Genomic DNA, 20,472 nt, shown 5'->3' on the forward strand with positions numbered 1-20,472 from the left:
CACTCTACTTTACAGCAATTTGCATACTTGACAGAAATATAATTGAAGCTATGTAAAGAATTGCAAGCAACTAACTAACGCAAAGCAGAAAATGAAACACTTAAAAACTATTCTCGGATAAGACACGTCACGTCACATGCACTAATGTCCCTTCCGTCCTGTTTCCGTGCAAGACAACAGTTTCGAACAAGTTCTTGCCGTTAATGGATGCAATCTGGCAAAGGGAAAGAATGACCGCTCAATTTTCTATGACGTTTCACTTTCAGGACACGAAATTGGTCTAGATTCAATGTTTAAAGATAAAATCGAAGAGAAGCAATGAAGAAAAGGAGTGGTGTTACATATTAACAAAATTGTTTTTTTTCAGGACATCAAATTAGACTAGACTAGACGTTCTAACGATAAATTTGGTTGAAGAAAAGGGGTGGTTTTGCACTCTGGCGTACTTCCCAACCACAGATATCAAATTGGTACACTGATAATAAAACTTGGTTTATAGTACGAAAACAAGCGTTTGCTTTACGAATTCTTTCGTTGTTTTCTACCACGAAGTAGATTCGTAAAATCAATCCTGAATTTTTTTTTACATAGTAGCAAAGCTATACTCGTACGAATTATTGCATTTTACAAAATGGTTCGTAGATTTTACGAATGCGCGAAAAGGCTGTCGATAAAAATAATACTAGATTTCACTATTTTCCGATAGGTGTCATTATGCTACATTACCGACACCTATCGAAAAATAGCGAAATCTTTTTTATCTCCGAAAAAAGCAGATTTTATCGGGAACCGTACTGAGCTCGTTTGTCATGCTTCTTTACGAACAGCCGACGGCGACGCAAACCACTGAACCACAGCTACTGCATACCAAGAAGGTCATAATTGCACAAGTCTATTTTCTCTTCATACAATCTTCGCAACCCGTTTTCGTCGATAACGATGCCAGGCAACAACCGTGCATCAAATGGGTCTTGATGCAAGACAGCTACGAATGTGATCTCGTAGAAAATACGAACCATTCGTAATAACAACATTGACGGTAGACAATAAGCCTACGAAAGTTCTTAAAAGGTATAAAATTATTTGTGTCAGCTACGAATATAGTTTTACGAATGTTTTTTAAAAAACCCGATTTAATCCACCTAGTGGTGAAAGGAACCTTTGTTATACGGTCTTACTTGCTATTTGAGATAGAAATCGACACGTCTTCGAAACATAATTCATCTATTGGTTAACGTTGCGTGGTGCGTTGGTTTTCATTAAATTTTTGGAAATTTAATAAGTTTACAAAATTTGAACAAAATAGCAGCACCTATAAATTTTGATAGATCCTTTTTTCATGAAATTACTGAGTAAGGGTAAGCTGGTTGTTTCTAATTTGAGTAAGTGCAAGTAAAAGCAAGTTATAAGAGGAAATATTCTTTAACATATACATTGCGTAGTAAAAGTCTAGTTCATAGGTTTTTGAACTACGCATAAATTTCTGTAACGCCATTATTTTTGATTGATATCAATAAAGTTTTCTTGAATAAATTTCATCAATTTCTATTAACTTTCGATTACTCACGCTGTTGCATTTTGTACAACACGTGTAGGTTTTTGAATGCCATATTGTTATAAAGTTACAAATCTCTGCTTAACTAACATTCTTGTTCTTCAATTACCTAAACGTAATGTTCTTCAATTACCTTGTTATGAGCAAAATGTCATAATTATGCATTAATACTTTAAATTGTTGGGCAAATAGATCAGCATAAACTGACATCACAGAAACGAAGCAATCAGCATGTGAGTTGTACCGCGATTGGCCCTGGAAGTTTCTCTCGTTTCTTCATATGTAAAAATGGTGTCTGTATGCAGCAACACAATTAGCAAATATAAAATGTTTAAAATGTATCTGTTGGTAGTCGAGTTATTCGGGGTCAAAATTAAGGCTTTTTTTTAATCAAAGTTCTACAGTTCCTAAACAAACAAACATAGAGGTATACTATATTAATCAAAGTTGTGTATTTTTACTATTTATACAATTTTGTAATACATGAAAAAGGAATGCAACAATTACAAAAAGAGCTAAAATAGAAAAAACTGATCTTACAAATTCATATACAATGAATAAGATTTTTCTCTCTTCGCTTAATAGATAGAAGGTTACTGTATTCAACAAAATTTCATGTAATATGTTCTAAAACTTTGCAGAACACATCAATGTGTTATATTGAAACTGAAGAAAAATAATTTTTTTATTTCACTTATAGGGGGATTAATCAAAATTTAAATTGCACCAGACGATAGAACTTTCAATTTCAAGAAATTCTTCCGAAGGTTCCATAAACCTAAAACCAAGTTTTCCCAGTCAAAATTCTAATGCGCATGTCTTTTTGGCTTTGGACCATTGTGCGCACGAGTAACCGAATTACAAAAGTCGGCGCGAGTGTTGGAGGGTTAATATCTTTTGATCGGCAAAACCGATACTTCTGAAATTTTGCAGATATATTTGTAGCATTAAAATCTCTAATTTGATGCCAAAATAATTCAAACTAGATAAATCATCTTAGATGAAATCGTTATAAATTATTGTAAATTTTAATGTGTTGTATTCAATTGATCATAACTCTCAAATTAAACGTCCAATTAAAAAACAAATCAATAGTGCTCTATTAGGTTATGTTACCTGTCAAATGAGACTAATAGCGTCTAAATCGCTTTAGTCATTTCTAAGAAACAGGCGATAATTATTACCTTGTCAAAACAGGTTTTTTAAGCATAACTTTTAAACTGATTGTTTGTTTTCAATAAAATTTATCCGAAAAATTTAGTGTTAACAAGAGCTTTAATTCGATACCAAGATCGTTGAAATCGGTCATTTGGGTACGGAGAAAATCGTGTCGCGTAATTTTTACTTTTTTACTTATAACTTTTAAACGAAATGTCGGACCTCGAAACAATTCAATAGTGATATACTAGGCAATAATACCTTTCAAACAAAAGTAATAGCGAACAAATCGGTTCAGCCATCTCCGAGAAACAGGCGATAGAAAAGTTGCGCTCCGCACATACATACACACACACACACAGACATTGCTCAGTTCGTCGAACCCTGTCGATTGGTATATGTGGCTCGGCCCTCCGGGCCTCCGATCAATTTCGTGTTTTTCGACCAATTCCCAAACCTTTGTTATAGTATAACAAAGGTAAAAAGTACGAAATTATATTTTCAGTGAATAGATTTAAACGTCGTAAAGAATGTTTGACCTGTTGAGTGGGGAGGGGGGTGGGAGGGGTTGTTACTCTTTTGTAGAAGGAAATCTCGCTAAACAAATTGTGTGTTTAACTGTCGTATCAGCCTGTGCAGCAAGGTTATCACAAAAAAAATACATGGGGAAATTTGGCCTTCAAACTTTTCGTTAATATTGACTATTTAGTGACTGAAAATGAATATTGTAACATAAACCACATAATTGCTACATCTATTTAGGCCATTACAAATATTTAAAAAAAAGTTTTGGTCCTCCAGTGTTGGGCCACTGAAGGAGGGGCGAAAAAAAACAAAGAGAATTTTTTAATCGAGCAAAAAAATGGATTGAAGGCATTTTTACTTAAAGTTTAAACGTGAAAACCAAATCTATTCTTGCTTTTAATGAATACGTTGTTATTTTTCATTAAAAAATCTACGAACAAAAAAGACAAAAACGAAAGAAAATTTTCTTGGCCGAGTTTCGGATATTTCACGGTTTGAAATTCCATTTCTATTTCATGATAGAAGCGTTAACTAAACTCGTACACTCATTTTTCGAATTTTTCAAACTGTAGAGCCCCCAGGCAATTGATTTTATAAAAAAAAATTAACTCATATCCTACAAATTATTTTTTTGCCCCCCGATTTTTCAAGCCAATTTCCAAGGGGGGTGACAAAAACTTTGAAAGTGATTTGCAAGACGGTAAAAATGACAACAAATCACTGAAAACAGGAAAAACGACGATGTTAAAAGGCCGGTTTAAAAGAACGAACTGCGTCTAACAGACTTTAAAAGACACCAAAAAACGAAAAGGAGACGATAGCAAAAGACGACAGACTATTCATAACAAAAAAGATAAAAAACTAAGATAAGACAAAAGATTAAAAAACCAAACGATGAAAAATGAAACACGGAAAAACAAAGACGTTCTTCGGTGATAAAAGCACAGATGGTAAATTTTTCTACGAATTTTTCTTAAGCAAAGTCTGACACCGTTGGTCAAGGCACGAAGACAGATACATTACTTGTGCGTACATATCGTGGCAAGTACATAGAAAACTCATATTCAATTTATGCCATACTGCTGAATTGATGCAATATACTGCTCATTCTTTGCTGTTTCTAGTACAGATGAAATGAGATGAAACTCAGCTTTGCCAACCTGAAACCAACGATTTGAGCGAATCGCTTGCATTCATGTTCGTGTTGTTCTCTACATTCATTCATTCTCGACAATAGTGCATGAAACCAAATGTGAATCATTCATTCATTTTGAACTGCCTACAGCGGCAAACGAAATTACAGTAAACGTAAACAGTGCTCTGAAGTTTTAACTAATTTCTTTCATCCAGGTATTGGTTGATTTCAAAAAGCAGGCTGTTTAAAAGCTAAACTTTAAGATCTGAAGGATCAGTCAAGAGCAAGAAAATTGACTGACAGGTTAGTCGAACACTCATTCAGCACTGCAATTCACGAATGAATTGTTTTGAAGGGTAAAAAACTGACAAAGACAGACACTGTTAGCGGTTCAGTAGTTATGTCCTTGGGCTGACTGGGTAAAACTGTATGCGCTAAAAGCATTTTATATTCACCTTCATGCAGGGTTGTCAATTTTTTCCAGCTCTGATCGTGATAGTTAAGCCATGTGCGGGATTGCCAATAGGATTTCTGGTAAATGGTGGTAAACACGAATAAATGCGTCGGACAAAAATCTGACGATAAATTGATCATTCGGGAGGAGTTTTTCGGGAAACGTCTTGCTAGTTTTGCTCAACGCAAAACTAAAATTAGAAGAAATGATCTTTTTGCACGACGCTAGAAAATCAGGCACATTACCAAAATATCTCGACGATTTTGTACTTTGCTTGTCAGACAGACGCGTAATCAAACATCTGTCAAAACTTAGATTTATCTGGTGCCATTATACCATTTTTGTCATGTGCGTGGGAAATCGTACAGAAAATGTCTCTAAAAAAGATTTTAACTAAATTTCCAAAAATTTAATTTGCTCTTTATGAAGCGCCCACTATAATTGGTCATAGATACTATTATAAGAATGCAATAAAACTCAAAACTCAAATCCAATCGACTGGGGAAAATATTATAAATTGATCCACTGAGTTACTAGTGCTGAAAACTAAATATCTGTTTGTAATGCTGGTATGTAAAACTTTTTGGAATGACACTCTGTCTATAAGACGTAAGTTACTTAAAGGAATAGTAGATAATGAATTAACATAGTAAACTTATTAGCAGTCTATCTCATTTCACATTCGTATATTAACGTAGTAACTTCTTCCCCAGCTAGGATTTTCCTATGTATAAAAAAGGTAAAAATCAGCATTACGTACAGATATACGTGCTAAATAAATCTTATTTCATGCGCAAAATTGGCATATCCGTACTATTTTGGAGGCGATATACATGATTACGAATAATTTTGAGTGTTACGACTATATAAGTATTCATATACGATAATATCCGATTAAGAGCGAGTCGCTGCGTACTACTCTGCGATTTTGTGCTGAAAATCGTATGTATGTCAGTCATTATCATTATATACGACAGAAAATCAACTTGATTCCATTTTATCCAGCTTTAGTAACGATTTCGAGTTTATTAGGAGATATTTACGATTGTTTTCGTCCATTGATATACGAGTTGGTGCTAGCTGGGTCTTTATCCTTTCTCTATCGATTTGCCTGTCTTTTTCTTTTATTTTTAGCGTTTGTTTTTAGATTTTTGCCTCTTCCCTTGTAGTTAACCAAAATTCGATTTTTTTTTCAGAAAATACAAGAATCCCTGAATCGTTGATTCCTAGATTTCCTTAGCTCGTCAGCAGGTACATCCGGCTCACAGCTAAGAAAGATACATTTATCACTTAACGTATCAGTTTTCAGCTTCACAGATATATGTTTTGGGATGCACCATCGGAAACGCGGCTTTATTTTCTGTTGGACGGAATCGGTCAGGCAACGGTGGTAAATGCCATTAGTTCATCCCCGGGGGTCTGGAGTATCACTTAACTTTTGCAAGCGAAGATACTCGCAACAATTCTTGACAAATCATTATCTATATGGAAAGCGTTTGGTACGGGAGGTCCACGCTTTTTTTTTCCCCTTGGCCTGGCCGTTGACAAGAAAAATTATGGAATCGTCATTTCCCAGGTTGCTTTTACTAAATTTTGGGGGCTTTAGACACTAAATAGAAAGAGGTGTTTCTTAAAATTGATTCCTAGGCAACGCCAGTAGAATACTAAACTAAAAAGATTGAAACGCTTAGATTCGCACGAACAAATTGCGCACTATTAGGAAAATAAAATTTTTAGCACCACGACTGAAGTTGAAATTAGTAGACGAACGAGATTTCCGTAATATAGTACTAGATTACATTTTTTTATCTATTATGAGAAGAATACTGTCCATAATTGCATACACTCTAAAAAATTTTTATCGAACACTGCAATTTTGATGAATATATAAACACTGAATGTTCGGTAAAAATTTCGGTGATGCCAAACGATACTAAAGGTCCGAAAACGTTGATATCCTTCACCGAAATTTTTACCGAACATTCAGCAGTTCTAATTTCGTCAAAAACTTGCGGTGTTCTGTAAAAAAATTTAAGTGTGTATGAAGTTTCACCCTTTTTCGGTTAAATATCAAGATTGATTGTTTTCATGCTATTCGGTGCTATCGATTGAGAACATAAAAGGTATACATTTGTTCTGAGAAAGTATGAAAAATATGAACTCTAGTTATCCCATCTAATCTATAATCACATATCAGTCCCACCAAGAATTCTTTTATGTGTAAAACTATCTTTAATGATTCAGTTGTAATTGAGGTCTTTTTCACGAAAATATGTTGATAAAATAATAAAAACCGACCGAAGGACTACTTATAATCGCATATCAGTCCCATATTATAATTATTGAGTTGAGTTGAGTATAGCGTTTGAAGGTGTGTTTTGTTTTTTCGTTCGTCTGCCCAGTTATTTTGGTTTATTCTAAGGATTTACGATGATACTTTGAAATATTATTCAACTCAATCATGACTTTTTCATCCAAAAGTTTTGAGCTTTGAAAATTGCAGTAAAAAGCAAAGAACAGACTATTATGCGAATATTTGTTATATGGGACAAGCAAAGCTAATATTTTTTTACATAATTTCTCAGGAATCGACACCTAGTTAGAACATAAAAGATTTGGAAAATCAACTTGAAATCAGCGATGGACTGAAATACGGTTAGCCATCAGTGAGCTAACTGATTTAACTGTTTTTATCTCGTCAATTGAAACAAGTTTCGAAAAACATCTCGTATAGTTTCACAGTTTTACATAAGAAGGCTTACCTACAGTTAATAAGTTGTTATACAGGCAAGGATTAAATGATTAGTTAGCAAATCTTGCTAGCTAAATCAACTTTGAATGATAAAATTTCTTAATACAGCAATGCACTGTGGGCAAAATCGATCGAAAAAACGGAACTTTTTGTTGCCGCAGATTTTATAGGGTAAAAAGTGACTTTTATTATGTAAAAATCACGAGAAATCGATTGGTGATGGTCTCAAGCCGCGGAAATGACGGAAAGTAGCCTAATTTGCCCCATTCATCCCTATTTTTTGTTACTTTTGCAAGAATCATGTACAAACTCTCTCCAATTTGAGATTCTATGGTAAGGAAAGGAGTAGAACGTTGGGATATAGGTATATGAACTATTTTATTTTAACATAACATAATCTAGAAGTCCGTTTTGCCCCATTTTCCTCAAGGTTTTTGTACTACTAGCAATATATCAATTCGATACTTTTACCAGAGATTTTAAAGAAGACATTCCTGTTGTGCAGGTTGAAACCCTGGTTGAAACAGTCCGAATATCGAATGACGATCAAGTTTTTCACAAAAATGTCGAGTGAGGGAATGTTTTGTCTTGTTTTACCCTACAATTTGCACTGAAATCTGAGAAAGTAATGATCGCAAAATGAGCACCAGTAAAAGTGTTTCGATTTCGTTCAAATTTGGTGTGTTTGTTCCTAGTCAAAAAATGTTAGACCCATATTTTTTTATTGAACGCTTATATTATGTTATGCTAAAATAAAATTGGAAAGAGTTTGTATATGATTCTTTCAAAATAATAGAAAATCGGGGTAATTGGGGCAAAATGGGCTACTTCTCATCATTTCCGCGCGTTGAGACCATCACCGATCGATTTCTCGTGATTTTTTACATAAGAAAAGTCACTTTTTACCCCATAAAAACAGCGACAACAAAAAGTTCCGTTTTTTCGGTCGATTCTGACCATACTTTCAGTGCCTCTTCTTTGATATGTTCTTCTTGTCAAACTTGTGGTCTTTTGGTGAGTTACGCTATTAACGAAAGGACAAAAGTGGGTTTATTTATTGATAAATATTTGAGTTTAAGTTTAAAGAAAATCGAGTATACGAAGATTGGTTTAAGATTTCATTTAATTTGATTATTCTTTGATCACTCCTTATGTTTATCTTAACATAGTTACAAATCCTGTTATTACTGTATCTAATGTTACGTAAACATCTAATGGTTAACGAATCCCTATTCTTTCGGATATCTACAACACTGTCCCCTCCTGAAAAGAACTATCATCACCATGGGTCAAAACAATTGCGGCGTTGGCTAATGCAAGTTATTTAGTGGCAAAAAGAGAGCAATCAAAGTTGTACTTACCGTCCGATTCCTGGGTGAGAGATCCCTCCGATGGAATCTTGATCTCGATCGGCTCATGCAATCCGACGTTGGTTCCCTCCGAGGAAGCGGATGAAGAAGCTGAAGATCCGTTGTTGTTGTTGCTGCTGCTATTGTGGACCGATGTTAGGGTGGCAGAACAGCCAGGTGCCATAACACCTAGTTCCTGAAGGTGAACGGCACCCGTGCTGACTGCAGACGTTGACGGTACCGGCGAAGCGGTACTGGACGAAGAAGAGGGATGCAGATCTATGAGAGCTGCAGCTGCTGCTACGGCTGCCACAGCTGAATTGCAAGCACCATCCGACAGGAGGTCGGACGGTCCGGGTTCGCCTTCAAGAACACTGGAAAGTTCGAATGCACCGTCGTCGGTATTGATTACGATGGTGGTGGTGTTTCCCGCGGAGGACGACGAAGAAGAAGAGGCAGCACTGCTAGTGGAAACGGTTCCGGCTGTGCCGGAAGTTACTATTACGTTCCCGGAGGAGTTCAACGGGACATGCTGTTGTTGCTGCATATTGTGATGCTGAAGAGGTCGAACCCCGATTGGACTAGTTGTGGTACTGATTAGGGAACTATTAGTGATGATGATTTTGGTAGTGTGAGTAGGTTGAGAAGTTGTCAAGACCTGCTGGTGGAGCTGCTGGTTATGCAGCGGAACTTGATGGTGAGACTGCTGCTGCTGCTGGTGCTGGTGTTGCTGCTGCTGCTGCTGTTGATGGTTCACAAGTTCGTATAGAGAAGAAGACGACGGATCATCAATCGGAGATGTCGTTAATAGTAAATTTCCGTTGTAGTGATTGCCACCCCCGCCAATGCCAACGCCCCCGCCACTTCCGCCATTGATTGTGGTATACACTATGTTTGTGGGCTTTGATGTCGACGAAGAACTGTCCGTCGATGTTGCTTCTTCGTGCATTTTGTCTGCCTGTTTTAAATTTTCTTCACTTCACTAAATATTTTCTTATATGCTTGGGTTAAAATTTACTTGTTTTACACACTGCTTGAACTTTGTTTGCGTTACGTACGCGGGAATTTGGGACGTTCTCTACGATATCGGGATGTTGAACACTTTGGATCTTTGTACTAACGATTCGAGCCACGCGAAACACTTTTTACAATAGCCCAGCTTCGCTTCAGGTAACACTTGACTGAATGACAATGAGATTCTCAAAAGCTGGCCACTGCCAGTAGGAACGCATTCCAAGATCATCCAGATTGCAGTGAGGACACTAACTGGTTCACACGTACACTACCATACACATATACATGAACCTGGTATGCAGGTCGCTTCCGAAATCGAGTGCGCTGCTGCGCTCCAGTCACACGGCCTCTACGGTTCTTCTGCTGCGACCGAATTTCCCTGGATGCAACAGGAAGATATACACGCAGCTGCAGCTGCAAACACAACGAGATACACAGGATGCAAGTATATAGTTCAAGGTCGAAGAAAGAGCACAAGTGCAAGCGAGCAGAGCACATGGACCGAAAATAGCTCGGAAAATTTTACACCAGCAACAGTGCAATGTATAACGGCTCCAGTTGAATGCAACGCCTGGAGCAGGCAGAGTGGGTAGGGGGCTTTTGGGTTGGCTTCTGTTCCGGGTTGCACCGTCGGATGGGGCGGGGGTGAAAGTAACTTGATGTCATACGACTGCTGCTGGTTCATGGCTGTACCGCATCTGGTCCAGCTGCATACATACACTAATACTGCTGCATCCGAAGCGGCAACCGTACTGGAAGTGGCGCCCCCATTGGTAAGGCCATGGTTTTGCAAACCGAGAAAGGAAAAATTGCAATCGGATGGTACGGTACGGAAGTTACAGAGCAATTTCCGAATGCTGCCAAAATTCTTTCGTGCACTAACTACGGGCAGGTAGGTAATTGGGAGCCGGAGGCTACGGCGCAGCAGGAAGCAAAATTCGCGAATAACACACACAATTGCAGTGATTCTATAAATTCGCAATAATCGCAAATTTCATTCTTACTGATGATGATATTCTTCGCTTACACGCGCACTTACACACACGCACTTTGTTACTCTACACTTTTGAAGCAAAGCGCTTACAATGCTGTGTTTGTATTTCTTCTAATTCGAAACCTGCAAAAATGTTGCAAAAAACCCAACTTATTCCAGAATGCTTGACTTCATCACTTCTGCCGGACCTTGAGCGGCAAATCACGGCGAAACACTGAACTTTGTACTTTCTGCGCCACTTTTACTATCATCCTGAGCGGAAATCTCGCCAAATCCGGTCTTATTTACACTAAAATTTCGGGAATAATCAAAACTTCACTCGAATATAGGTCTTTAGGCCACTTACACTCGTTCTTAATTGTGCCTTTTTTCCTTCACTCTCACTGCACAAACGAGACAGACGCACACTCACTAGTGGGATTGGGGATCCATGACCACTAACACACGACCGGCCAGGTTGGATTTATCACAAGTTCACCCTATCCCATCAATACGGATGGAGCGGCCGCTACGCAACACATCGAAAGTACTTGATTCTAAACACAGCGCAACACCGCTCTGGTGCTGCTGGTTCGTTAGTGCCAACAAGCCGGCTTAGAACTCTGTCCTGTCGCACACTCCCCGTCTAGCCAAAACATGGGCGGCCGAACTCACACGCGTACTAACACATGCTCATCACTCGCAAAACCACCGAAAAAATATTCGCGCAATAGCTCGCAGTAGTGTGGTGTGTTGTAACAGCAACTGACATTGAATTCATAATTAACCTTCACATCGAATCACTTCCTATGTTGCCTCCACTGGAGTGGAAATCTATGCGCACACGATAAATCCTAGCACACAGGACAGGTGTATCCCGTAAAAGTTTCAATCACTGCTCCAAAAATGCAAAATACTTCACCACTTACAGACCCGATCGACCATTCCCGTTCCGTCATCGCTCGGATGTAAACATTCTCACTTTCTTCTGCTTGCTTCTGCTGATCAAAACTGCGAACAACTCGGACGGCTGCTAAATACAACGTGAGCAGGAAAACATCACTTCCCCGTTCTGTCTCTCACACACCGTCTTCTATAGGCCAGACCAGACCAGACCAGGCACGGTTCGTTTCGGTTCGGTTAGACGAGCGCGCAAGCAAAACCCTGCATAGAATATCTCGCACAGCACAGAACCATTCCCCACATCCAGAGAGCGGCGGCGAATAAAGCGAATCAGCCGTCAACCAATACTAGTGCGACGCGCTGCTGCCGCTACTACCGACAGTCGAATCATATTCACGGCCAACGACGGGTCCCCTCCTCCCAGCCACCCCACTCCGGAGGGAGGCAGGCGAACGACGATAGCGGCGACATCACCGCACCGACCAGAGGCGCTTTATCCTCGCTCACATCCGTCGTCGCTTCGTTTGCTATCGCTCGCGCAGTTCAGCCAGCAGTCAGTCTGTCCGTTGAGATGATTCTCGTGCAATTTCGATTATGCCGCTTTGTCCTGTCCTGGCTGGCTCTACTCGTATGGCCGAGCATCGAGGGAAATTAGGCGGGGATAATTGCATTTTCAGCTGGAATGTACTATAACTCATTGGTTTGAGTTTGAATTTGGCGCAGAAACTAGGAATGGTGAACCATCACTTACGATGCAAATTGCATTTCTTTTTGAAACACTTAAAAATAATTTATGGATCAATTTTAATACGGAAGCGTCACGAGGAAAATAACGAATAAATACATCAACCTTCTTCTGAAGTGCTTTTATTATCGAAATGTTATAGAAATGGGGTATCAATTGAGGTGCAATTTCAGTATTTTCCCATTTTCCTAATGTTCATGGCACCTAAGTTAGGAATATTTCTAAAATGAGATTAATGCTTATTTGCAGCTGATTACCACTCACGTGTCCAGCTATAAACAGAAGCTAGGACACCGACCTTTCACAAGCATATTTAGACCTGAAAATTACAAAGTAATCGTAGGATAGTGGTTCTTTTTTACGCAATTAATTTCCTTATCGCAAAAATACGATCCGATTAGGATAAAAACTGTGGATTCCATTCAACTCCTCTGCATTAAGGGGTGGAAAGAGAGCATGGACCTCCCGTACCATATCAAAAGTGATACTCCGGACCCTCGGGGATGAGGCACTTAGACCAGGAGTAAGGCTGCAATTGACCAAGACTATAGCGCCTTATTTCCTTCCCTGAAAAGAGACTACCAACACCAGTTCAAATTGGAATTAAATTAGACTTGAAATTGAATTTTGGATCGGGTAAAAGATGGAATACAACTTGAATATGAATACAACTTGAATATGAATAAGAATATAGGGTACCACCACTTGCTTTAGCAAAACGTCCGTTCATAGCAATGGGCATATCATGACAAAAAGAATTCTACATATTGAACGATCGGTCATATTCACTAGATCCTGTATGAAGGGCCAAGCGGGAATTGGGCGGTAAGCAACAACACTTACACGTACCAGGGATGTTGAGAATCGCCTTCCAGGGACTCGATCCATGAGCCAATCGTTGAATAAGCCCTCTTAATGCAGAATGACCCCGGCAAGTGGGGAGAAGGGCCTGGCCGTTATCATACAATACAATATAGAATATGTTATAATAATAGTTTAATTTTTCTCTCTGGTAATAATACACAAATGAAAGCAGAGTACTTATCTTGAATTTTCCATAGTTCTTGTGGTTCCTTGTCATGGTTAAAGGATGGTTCCAGAGTACCATCAAACACCAAAACACCTTAACTGTACCTCATAAAAAAGAAAGAAAAATCATTAGTATATTATTTAATACAATAATGGATCGTGTGATTCCGCTTGCCTAAACTACATTTGTTAGATTAGGCAGCCGGTGCCACACGACAGCGCACCTCCTAGCTCGGCTACTCCCTTTCAAAGATGGAGCATTACCGGGTATGGCCGCGTGGAGGCGCTAGGTAGGAACTTGGGACGGCCAGAGCTATGTTGAACGCTTTGTTATGTTGCCTTCCCCATTTTATACCCAATTCAATTAGATTACAACTTGAAATTGGACTGGATTTTGAACTTAAGTTCGACTGGAAAATGCATTTGTAATCACACTTGAAATTGGGATTGAACTCGGACTTTAAATCGGAGTAAAAATTGAAATTAAAATGGACATGACTTAAAATTGGCTTTAAAATGGGATATTAAATTAGACTTATAATTGGCTTGAGTTTGGGTTTAAAGTTGGGCGTCAATTTGGAATTAAATTAGACACGAATTTGGAAAGGATATATTACATTGGACTTGATTAATTGGGCTTAAATCGTACTTCTACTTAAATTAGACTTGAAATTGGGACTATTAAATTGAAATATTTGATTGTATGTAAAATTGGACTTGTAATCGGAGATTTGCAGTTAGTCCACAATCATGGTTCACACACAATTATGGGTCATTTTAGCTTTTTCTGCCGATTAATGCGTGAATAGTATACTAATTGATTGATGAAATCGTTCCTCACAAGTAACATTAACAATTTGATCAATCAATTAGTGTACTATTCACGCATTAATCGGCAGAAAAAGCTAAAAAGACCCATAATTGTGTGTGACCCATGATTGTGGACTGCCTGTAACTGGAATTTAATTAGGCTTAAAATTGAGCTTAGATTGGAATATTAAATGAAACTTGCCACAGGAGACGGAATTTGAAATAAATTAGATTTGAAATTGGCCTTAAATTGGAATTAATATTAATTGGATTTCAAATGAAATTGTACTTTAAATTGGACTGAAATTAAACTTAAAATTAGGTTTAGATTGCACTCAAGACTGAATCTTTTTTTATGTAATAAAATATCGCAAAAATTCCGGGTTATCAGTTCATTACTCCAAACGAGAGAGATATATAGAGAGAAGAAGAGAGAAGGGGAGAGAGAGCTGAATTTCTGACTGTATCGGTGTCCCACTTCAAAATACATCACGGAAAAAAACGGAAATATCATTCTACTTCAATACCATAACCGTACGCTCGCACCTTACGCTTAACTCCACTCATAAGGTTCTGTACAACATCTGGTTGCAGCTTCTTCTGTACGGAAACCCACGTTTTCTTCATGTCTTCCTCAGATTTGACCTCCTTGGGATGCTTCCGTAGTGCCTGCTTCATAATAGCCCAGTATTTTTCGATGGACCTTAGTTCTGGTGCGTTGGAGAGGTTTATGCCCTTGGATACGAAAGTGACCCTGTTGGCTTCGTACAACTGCAGGACATTCTTTGCATAGTGGCACAAAGCTAGATCAGGCCAGTAGATCGTAGGGCCCTCGTGTTGCTTTAACGAAGGAAGCAAACGCTTCTTTAGGTACTCCTTGAGGTAGAAAATGAAATCCCGTTTACAATCCCGGTAGTCACGAACGGCGCACTCCGTTTGCCATATGAACAGATCGCCAACCAAATCATGTATTTCTTGGCCAACTTTGAAAGTTGCTGCTTCGTTACTTCCTCCGGAACATCAAACTTGTGCTGGGCGGTGAAGAACAGTAGCCTCGGAAGCTGCCGGAAGTCCGCCTTGGTGTAAGTGTTATCATCCATGATGAGACAATGAGACTTCGTCAGCATCTAGTTATATAGCTTCTGGGCCCGTGACTTTCCCACTGTATTTTGCCGTTCTTCACGATTTGGAGCCTTCTGCACTTTGTACGCATGCAGTCCCTCCCGGTCCTTGGCTCTCTGAATGAAAGAATTGCGCAGATTCAACTTTGTGGCCACATCCCTGACCGAAGCATTGCACAGTGGGGCGACTCCATACAAATGCTGGCCAAGCAAAAAATCTCTTTAAATCAAGGATAATATGGGGTTCTTAAGTAATTTGGGGTTGCTGAGCCCGAATTTCAGGTTTATTTTGCATTAGAACGTATATTTTATGTGTGAGGGAGAATTTTCAACTATTTTTCAAGTATTTTTAAGTATAATAACGTATAAGAAATGAGGGTCATTTGGAAAACTATTGCAGATGGATTTTTATAGGATAAAACATTATATAAAACAATACAAAGCAAGTATGAGCTTTAATAATCAACATAAAATCCATATAAGTTAATATTAATCAAAAATCAAAACTTTTCCCCTTATTAGTTTTCTTAATCTTCTTTATTTCCATCTTCTTTTTCTTCTTCTTCTTCTTCATCTTCTCCTTCTGAGTCAGAATCACTCGTTTCACGTTTCGTCTTCAATAGTAATATAGCGTTCTCGGAAAGATTTTTCTAATTCCATTTTTCCGCTTCGAAGAAGCTATAAGCTTTATCCGGAGAAATAAGAAGACGAATAATTCTATCACGATTTGTATTTTCACACTCATTTTTGCATGTAAAATATTGTCTTGTATTTTTATCACTATTTTTAGCTTAACGCAATAATCTTATTTTGGTGAGGGTCAATACTGGTGTAGTGGCTAGCATTCACGCCTCTCACACCAAGGACCGTGGTTCAATTCCCAACCCCGCAGAAGTCACGAATGACCCGAGTTGTTAAAGTGACTATAAATAAACAAAAAAAAACTTATTTTTGTGCTTCTTCTGTCATTCGTTCTATCAGCAATATAGTTGTCTAGATTCATTCATGACGAATTTAAATGCTTTGCATTGCAGTGGACGTATTCTACGAGGACTATACCCTGACATAAAGGTTTTTGGTATACAAACTATAAGTTTCGAATTTTTCTGAAATAAGAAGTGTTCAAGAACTTGCTATAAGGAAATTTCTCAACCTTTTAATTAATTTCATATCTATACCCGTGATTTCAGAACTAATACCAGGATTGGTATAAGATCTTCAAGCTGTATTTCCGTCATTACTATGGCTGTATCCTCTAGCAGTGCTGTTAATATTCATCAGCATAACGTTCAAACTTCTGGATTATCAGTCAACCTTGCATTGAAAATCTGCTTGCTTTGATCAAACGTACATAATAACTATATACAGCAAGCATGAACTTCTTGCATGAAAATATAGAATATCAGCGCCCTGTGATATTGTAACAAACTGATATTCACGTTTGAGCAGTGAAAATCAATAAAAAAATTTATGTTGTTATTTAGCATCTATTGCGTTCAGCTGTTGGACATAAGATTTTTCTTTTCATTTACTGCATTTAAATTGTTTTTTTCCTGAAGTGAATATCACCTTCTGGGTTTGAAAATCACTTTCTGCTGTTCTATTTTCACGCTATATTGAACTTGTATACTATGATGAAAATCACTGTACAGTTGTACATACGAAACTCAGAGGCATAAAAAACAATGTATGCTTAGAAAAAAGATTTTCTGTTTTATTTGAATTTCGGTGATAATTAAAGGCCCTGTCCTCTAGATTTCCTCCAACCTCTAAAATCTAGTCAATATGCAATATGGACCATACATTCAAAGCAGGTTATCCAACCATGTAAAGGAGATATCCCATAATTAAGATATCCTACGTTTACTTTGAGTGTTTGCATTTTTTCTATAATGTTGAATTCTGATATAGTAGCCTTACAGGCGTAACATCTGTGCTCTGCGCTACTCTGCGCTAAATGAGACTATATCCATTTGAAAGCTCATATTTTACACTAACTTTTACCGGTAGTGTCAATAGTGGCGAACCTTGGCTTCAAAACTTTTAAGCGTGTTTTACGCGAAAATATGGCACTTTTTTAATGAAAATTTTAATGAAATACTATGATAAAATTACTGCAAACTCAATTAATGGGCTTTATTCAGCACTATTTTTTGAAAAACTTTTCCTTAGACATTGTTGAAATCCGAGCTACCATTAGACCTCTAGCATGTTTTGAAATATTGGGTTATTTTTCAAAAAAACGCTAAAACATGCTGAGATAGCATACTTTCAAGATTCATAGAAAATTCAAATTTTGTCATATTGTTCTAAAATTTTAGATTTGAACACTTCAATAGTATAGAATCACAGGAAAAATACAACGGAGAGTCGAAATGAACTTTCATTTTTTGGCTGCTGGCCACACGCTATGTCCGAAGGAAATTATTATTTAACTTTCATGCACCTCAGATTTTTCTTCACAGGATGTTAGTATTGGTCAAAACAATTAGTTTAGAGAAGGTCTTAAAATATTCTATCTTGGGTTTTTTACAAAATTCAATTTTCAAGGTTATATAGGGGTCATTCCCTCTCAAGTGATCATATCCGTTGTAATCGACCACTACCGATTTCAACCAAATTTGGTATAATTACTTATTCTGACCCCACATTCAATTTCCCAAAGTTTTGTACGGATTGATCAATCCCCCTTGCAGTGACATGCAATGAAAAATGAGTTTTTTAGAAAATCTAAGAAAATTGGAGAAGCGTCACTGCAAGGGGGATTGATCAATCTGTACAAAACTTTGGGAAATCGAATGTGGGGTCGGAATGAGCAGTTATACCAAATTTTGTTGAAATCGGAGGAGGTCGATTACAGCGGATATGATCATATGAGAGGGAATGACCCCTATATAACCTTGAACATCGAATTTTGTAAAAAACCCAAGATAGAATATTTTAAGACCTTTGCCATCAGCATCTGTGGCTCGAGCAGCACATGCTACAGACCGTTGTCGTGCATTATTTGCAATAGCTTTTCAGCTTCAATAGCTCGGGAGCTGGCACGCTGTTATCGTTTGTAGGTACTCCTAGGTTAACTTCCGTTCCATCTCCATCATCGAGTAATATCACCATTGAGATGTCATTTGAATAATGGTTTCCACCTGTTGACCACTTCGTGCTTGTTTGTGACCAGATTTCCATCATCGTCCTTACACATGTCTGGCTTAAGCCAGACTTAAATTTGGTGTGTATCCATTACGAGATTGGTTTACCTTCTAGTAAAACATGCGCGTCTCACTAACCCGTAGCTTTTGACGATTTCTGTCCTCCTCCTGGCACTTCTTCCTCCTCAGGATCGTGGTCAACTCATTCTGCGCTCGTTAAGACTTGGCCACATTCTCCCTCGAAGCTTAAATAGTTTTTCGTAGTTCTGGTTTACCTCTGCAGTGTGTATCGCTTGCTGGCATTATCCATCAAACCAATCATTTCGTGCGTTCCACGTTTCTTCACCTAGCACCATGGTTGCGGCCATGGCCTACTCCATTCGTCTTTGAGGGTCGTAGCAGCACAGAGGAAGGTCAAGCTTCATCCAGTAGGCGCGCGTAGTTCTCGGCAACTCGCGAGTTGCCTAATTCCCAAATGTTTAATCGAAGAGGGCGACTTTGTCGCGTGATACGTACTATCGGCAGTTTTGAGCGCACATGTACGGCTACTAGGTAAAGATCCGAGCTGATATTCGCACGCCGTAGGGTCTCATTGATGAGAATATGGTCGATCTGGTTCAATGTTCGTTGATCAGAAGATCTACAGGCAGCTTTGTAGATATTACGGGGGAAAAAACAACTTCTGATTACCAAACCTTGACAAGCTGCGACAACGTTGATACACCGCTGGTCGTTGTCGTTCGTTCCGGTGTGTAGGCTATGGGGCCCGATCGCTTCGTTTCTCTACTGATATGGACGTTCGTGTCCCCGGCAATGATCCTGTTGTCCCGTAGTACAAGCGTAAAGCAGAGAGTGGTACACGTGCATGAACAACGAGCTGCAGGCTCTTCGAGAGATTTTTTGTCGTACATCTGGTGAAATTCAGTGGGCTGACTACATCGCAAGAATGCCGGACGACAGTGCGATGAAAACAGTTCTGTTCGAGGGTCCACCGACATCACAAATAGAGAATAGAGTGGTTTTTGATACAGTGTCAGCGAGTCATCACTGCTGAAGCCTGTTAAAAAATTAGAAACAAAATTACAAACAGGTTAAAAATAAAATATATAAATACGAGGGACAATATCCAGACAGCCAAATTTTTTTCAACGGTTTTTTGACGGCAATCAAAATAGTTTACCTATTATGAAGGGTTTTCATTCCTATGGATGGTACAGAACCCAGTTTTGCTCATGGGATCTAGTTATGGAGCGTAGTCGATCTCGACAGTCAATTCCTATGTCTTGCTGACCGTTTTGAACGTAAATGTGGTTAGAACACTTCAAAGTGATATGTAGAATTATATAAATAGAAGGGCAGTCCATCAAAGTTTAAGATTTTTTTATTTTCATAGTAATTAGAGTTGTCATTTATCTAATCATTTGTGCAACGTCAAAAAAACTTGGGTCTGGAATGGTCCTGTAGTTATATTTTATGCAACTACAAATGCTCTCGGTTATTAAATACCAGTTTATGGCACACTCGAGAAATCTCGAACAATTCGCCCACCCTAGAGCATTCCGTCTAGATCGATCTGGTGCTGCTGTCTCAAAGCATGCTGCTTAACAGGCTTAGCAGCCGCCGACGCCCCGGCTTTGTCACGGTCGTTCATTTTGCGTTACCATTTCCGCATTTTGTGACGCTCGCCAGCCGCTCTACTTTGTGTGTGTAGTACCTACCCTACTGGTGTACTACCACAGCGGACCCATTCACCACCACCAGCCGGAGAAGTGTTTTCATTCAAACTGTGTAGTGTACTGA

General features: G+C 38.5%; 1 protein-coding gene across 3 annotated transcripts in view; it reads right to left on the bottom strand.

Annotated features, from left to right (window-relative positions):
* The window catches only part of LOC128738102 (nuclear hormone receptor FTZ-F1), a 375,537-nt gene extending 363,668 nt beyond the window's left edge, over positions 1-11,869 (bottom strand). The window contains exons 1-2 of one of the 3 annotated variants that reach the window (XM_053832955.1): positions 11,845-11,869; positions 8,941-11,059 (exon numbers count right to left, since the gene is read on the bottom strand). In XM_053832955.1, the coding sequence (XP_053688930.1) occupies positions 8,941-9,877 (937 nt within the window). In that variant the 5' untranslated portion in view covers positions 9,878-11,059; positions 11,845-11,869. The other 2 variants (XM_053832954.1, XM_053832952.1) reach the window with 2 other exon arrangements.
* Between the last annotated feature and the right edge of the window lie 8,603 nt (positions 11,870-20,472).

This window comes from Sabethes cyaneus, chromosome 2, assembly GCF_943734655.1.
Source record: "Sabethes cyaneus chromosome 2, idSabCyanKW18_F2, whole genome shotgun sequence".
Lineage (NCBI taxonomy): Eukaryota > Metazoa > Arthropoda > Insecta > Diptera > Culicidae > Sabethes > Sabethes cyaneus.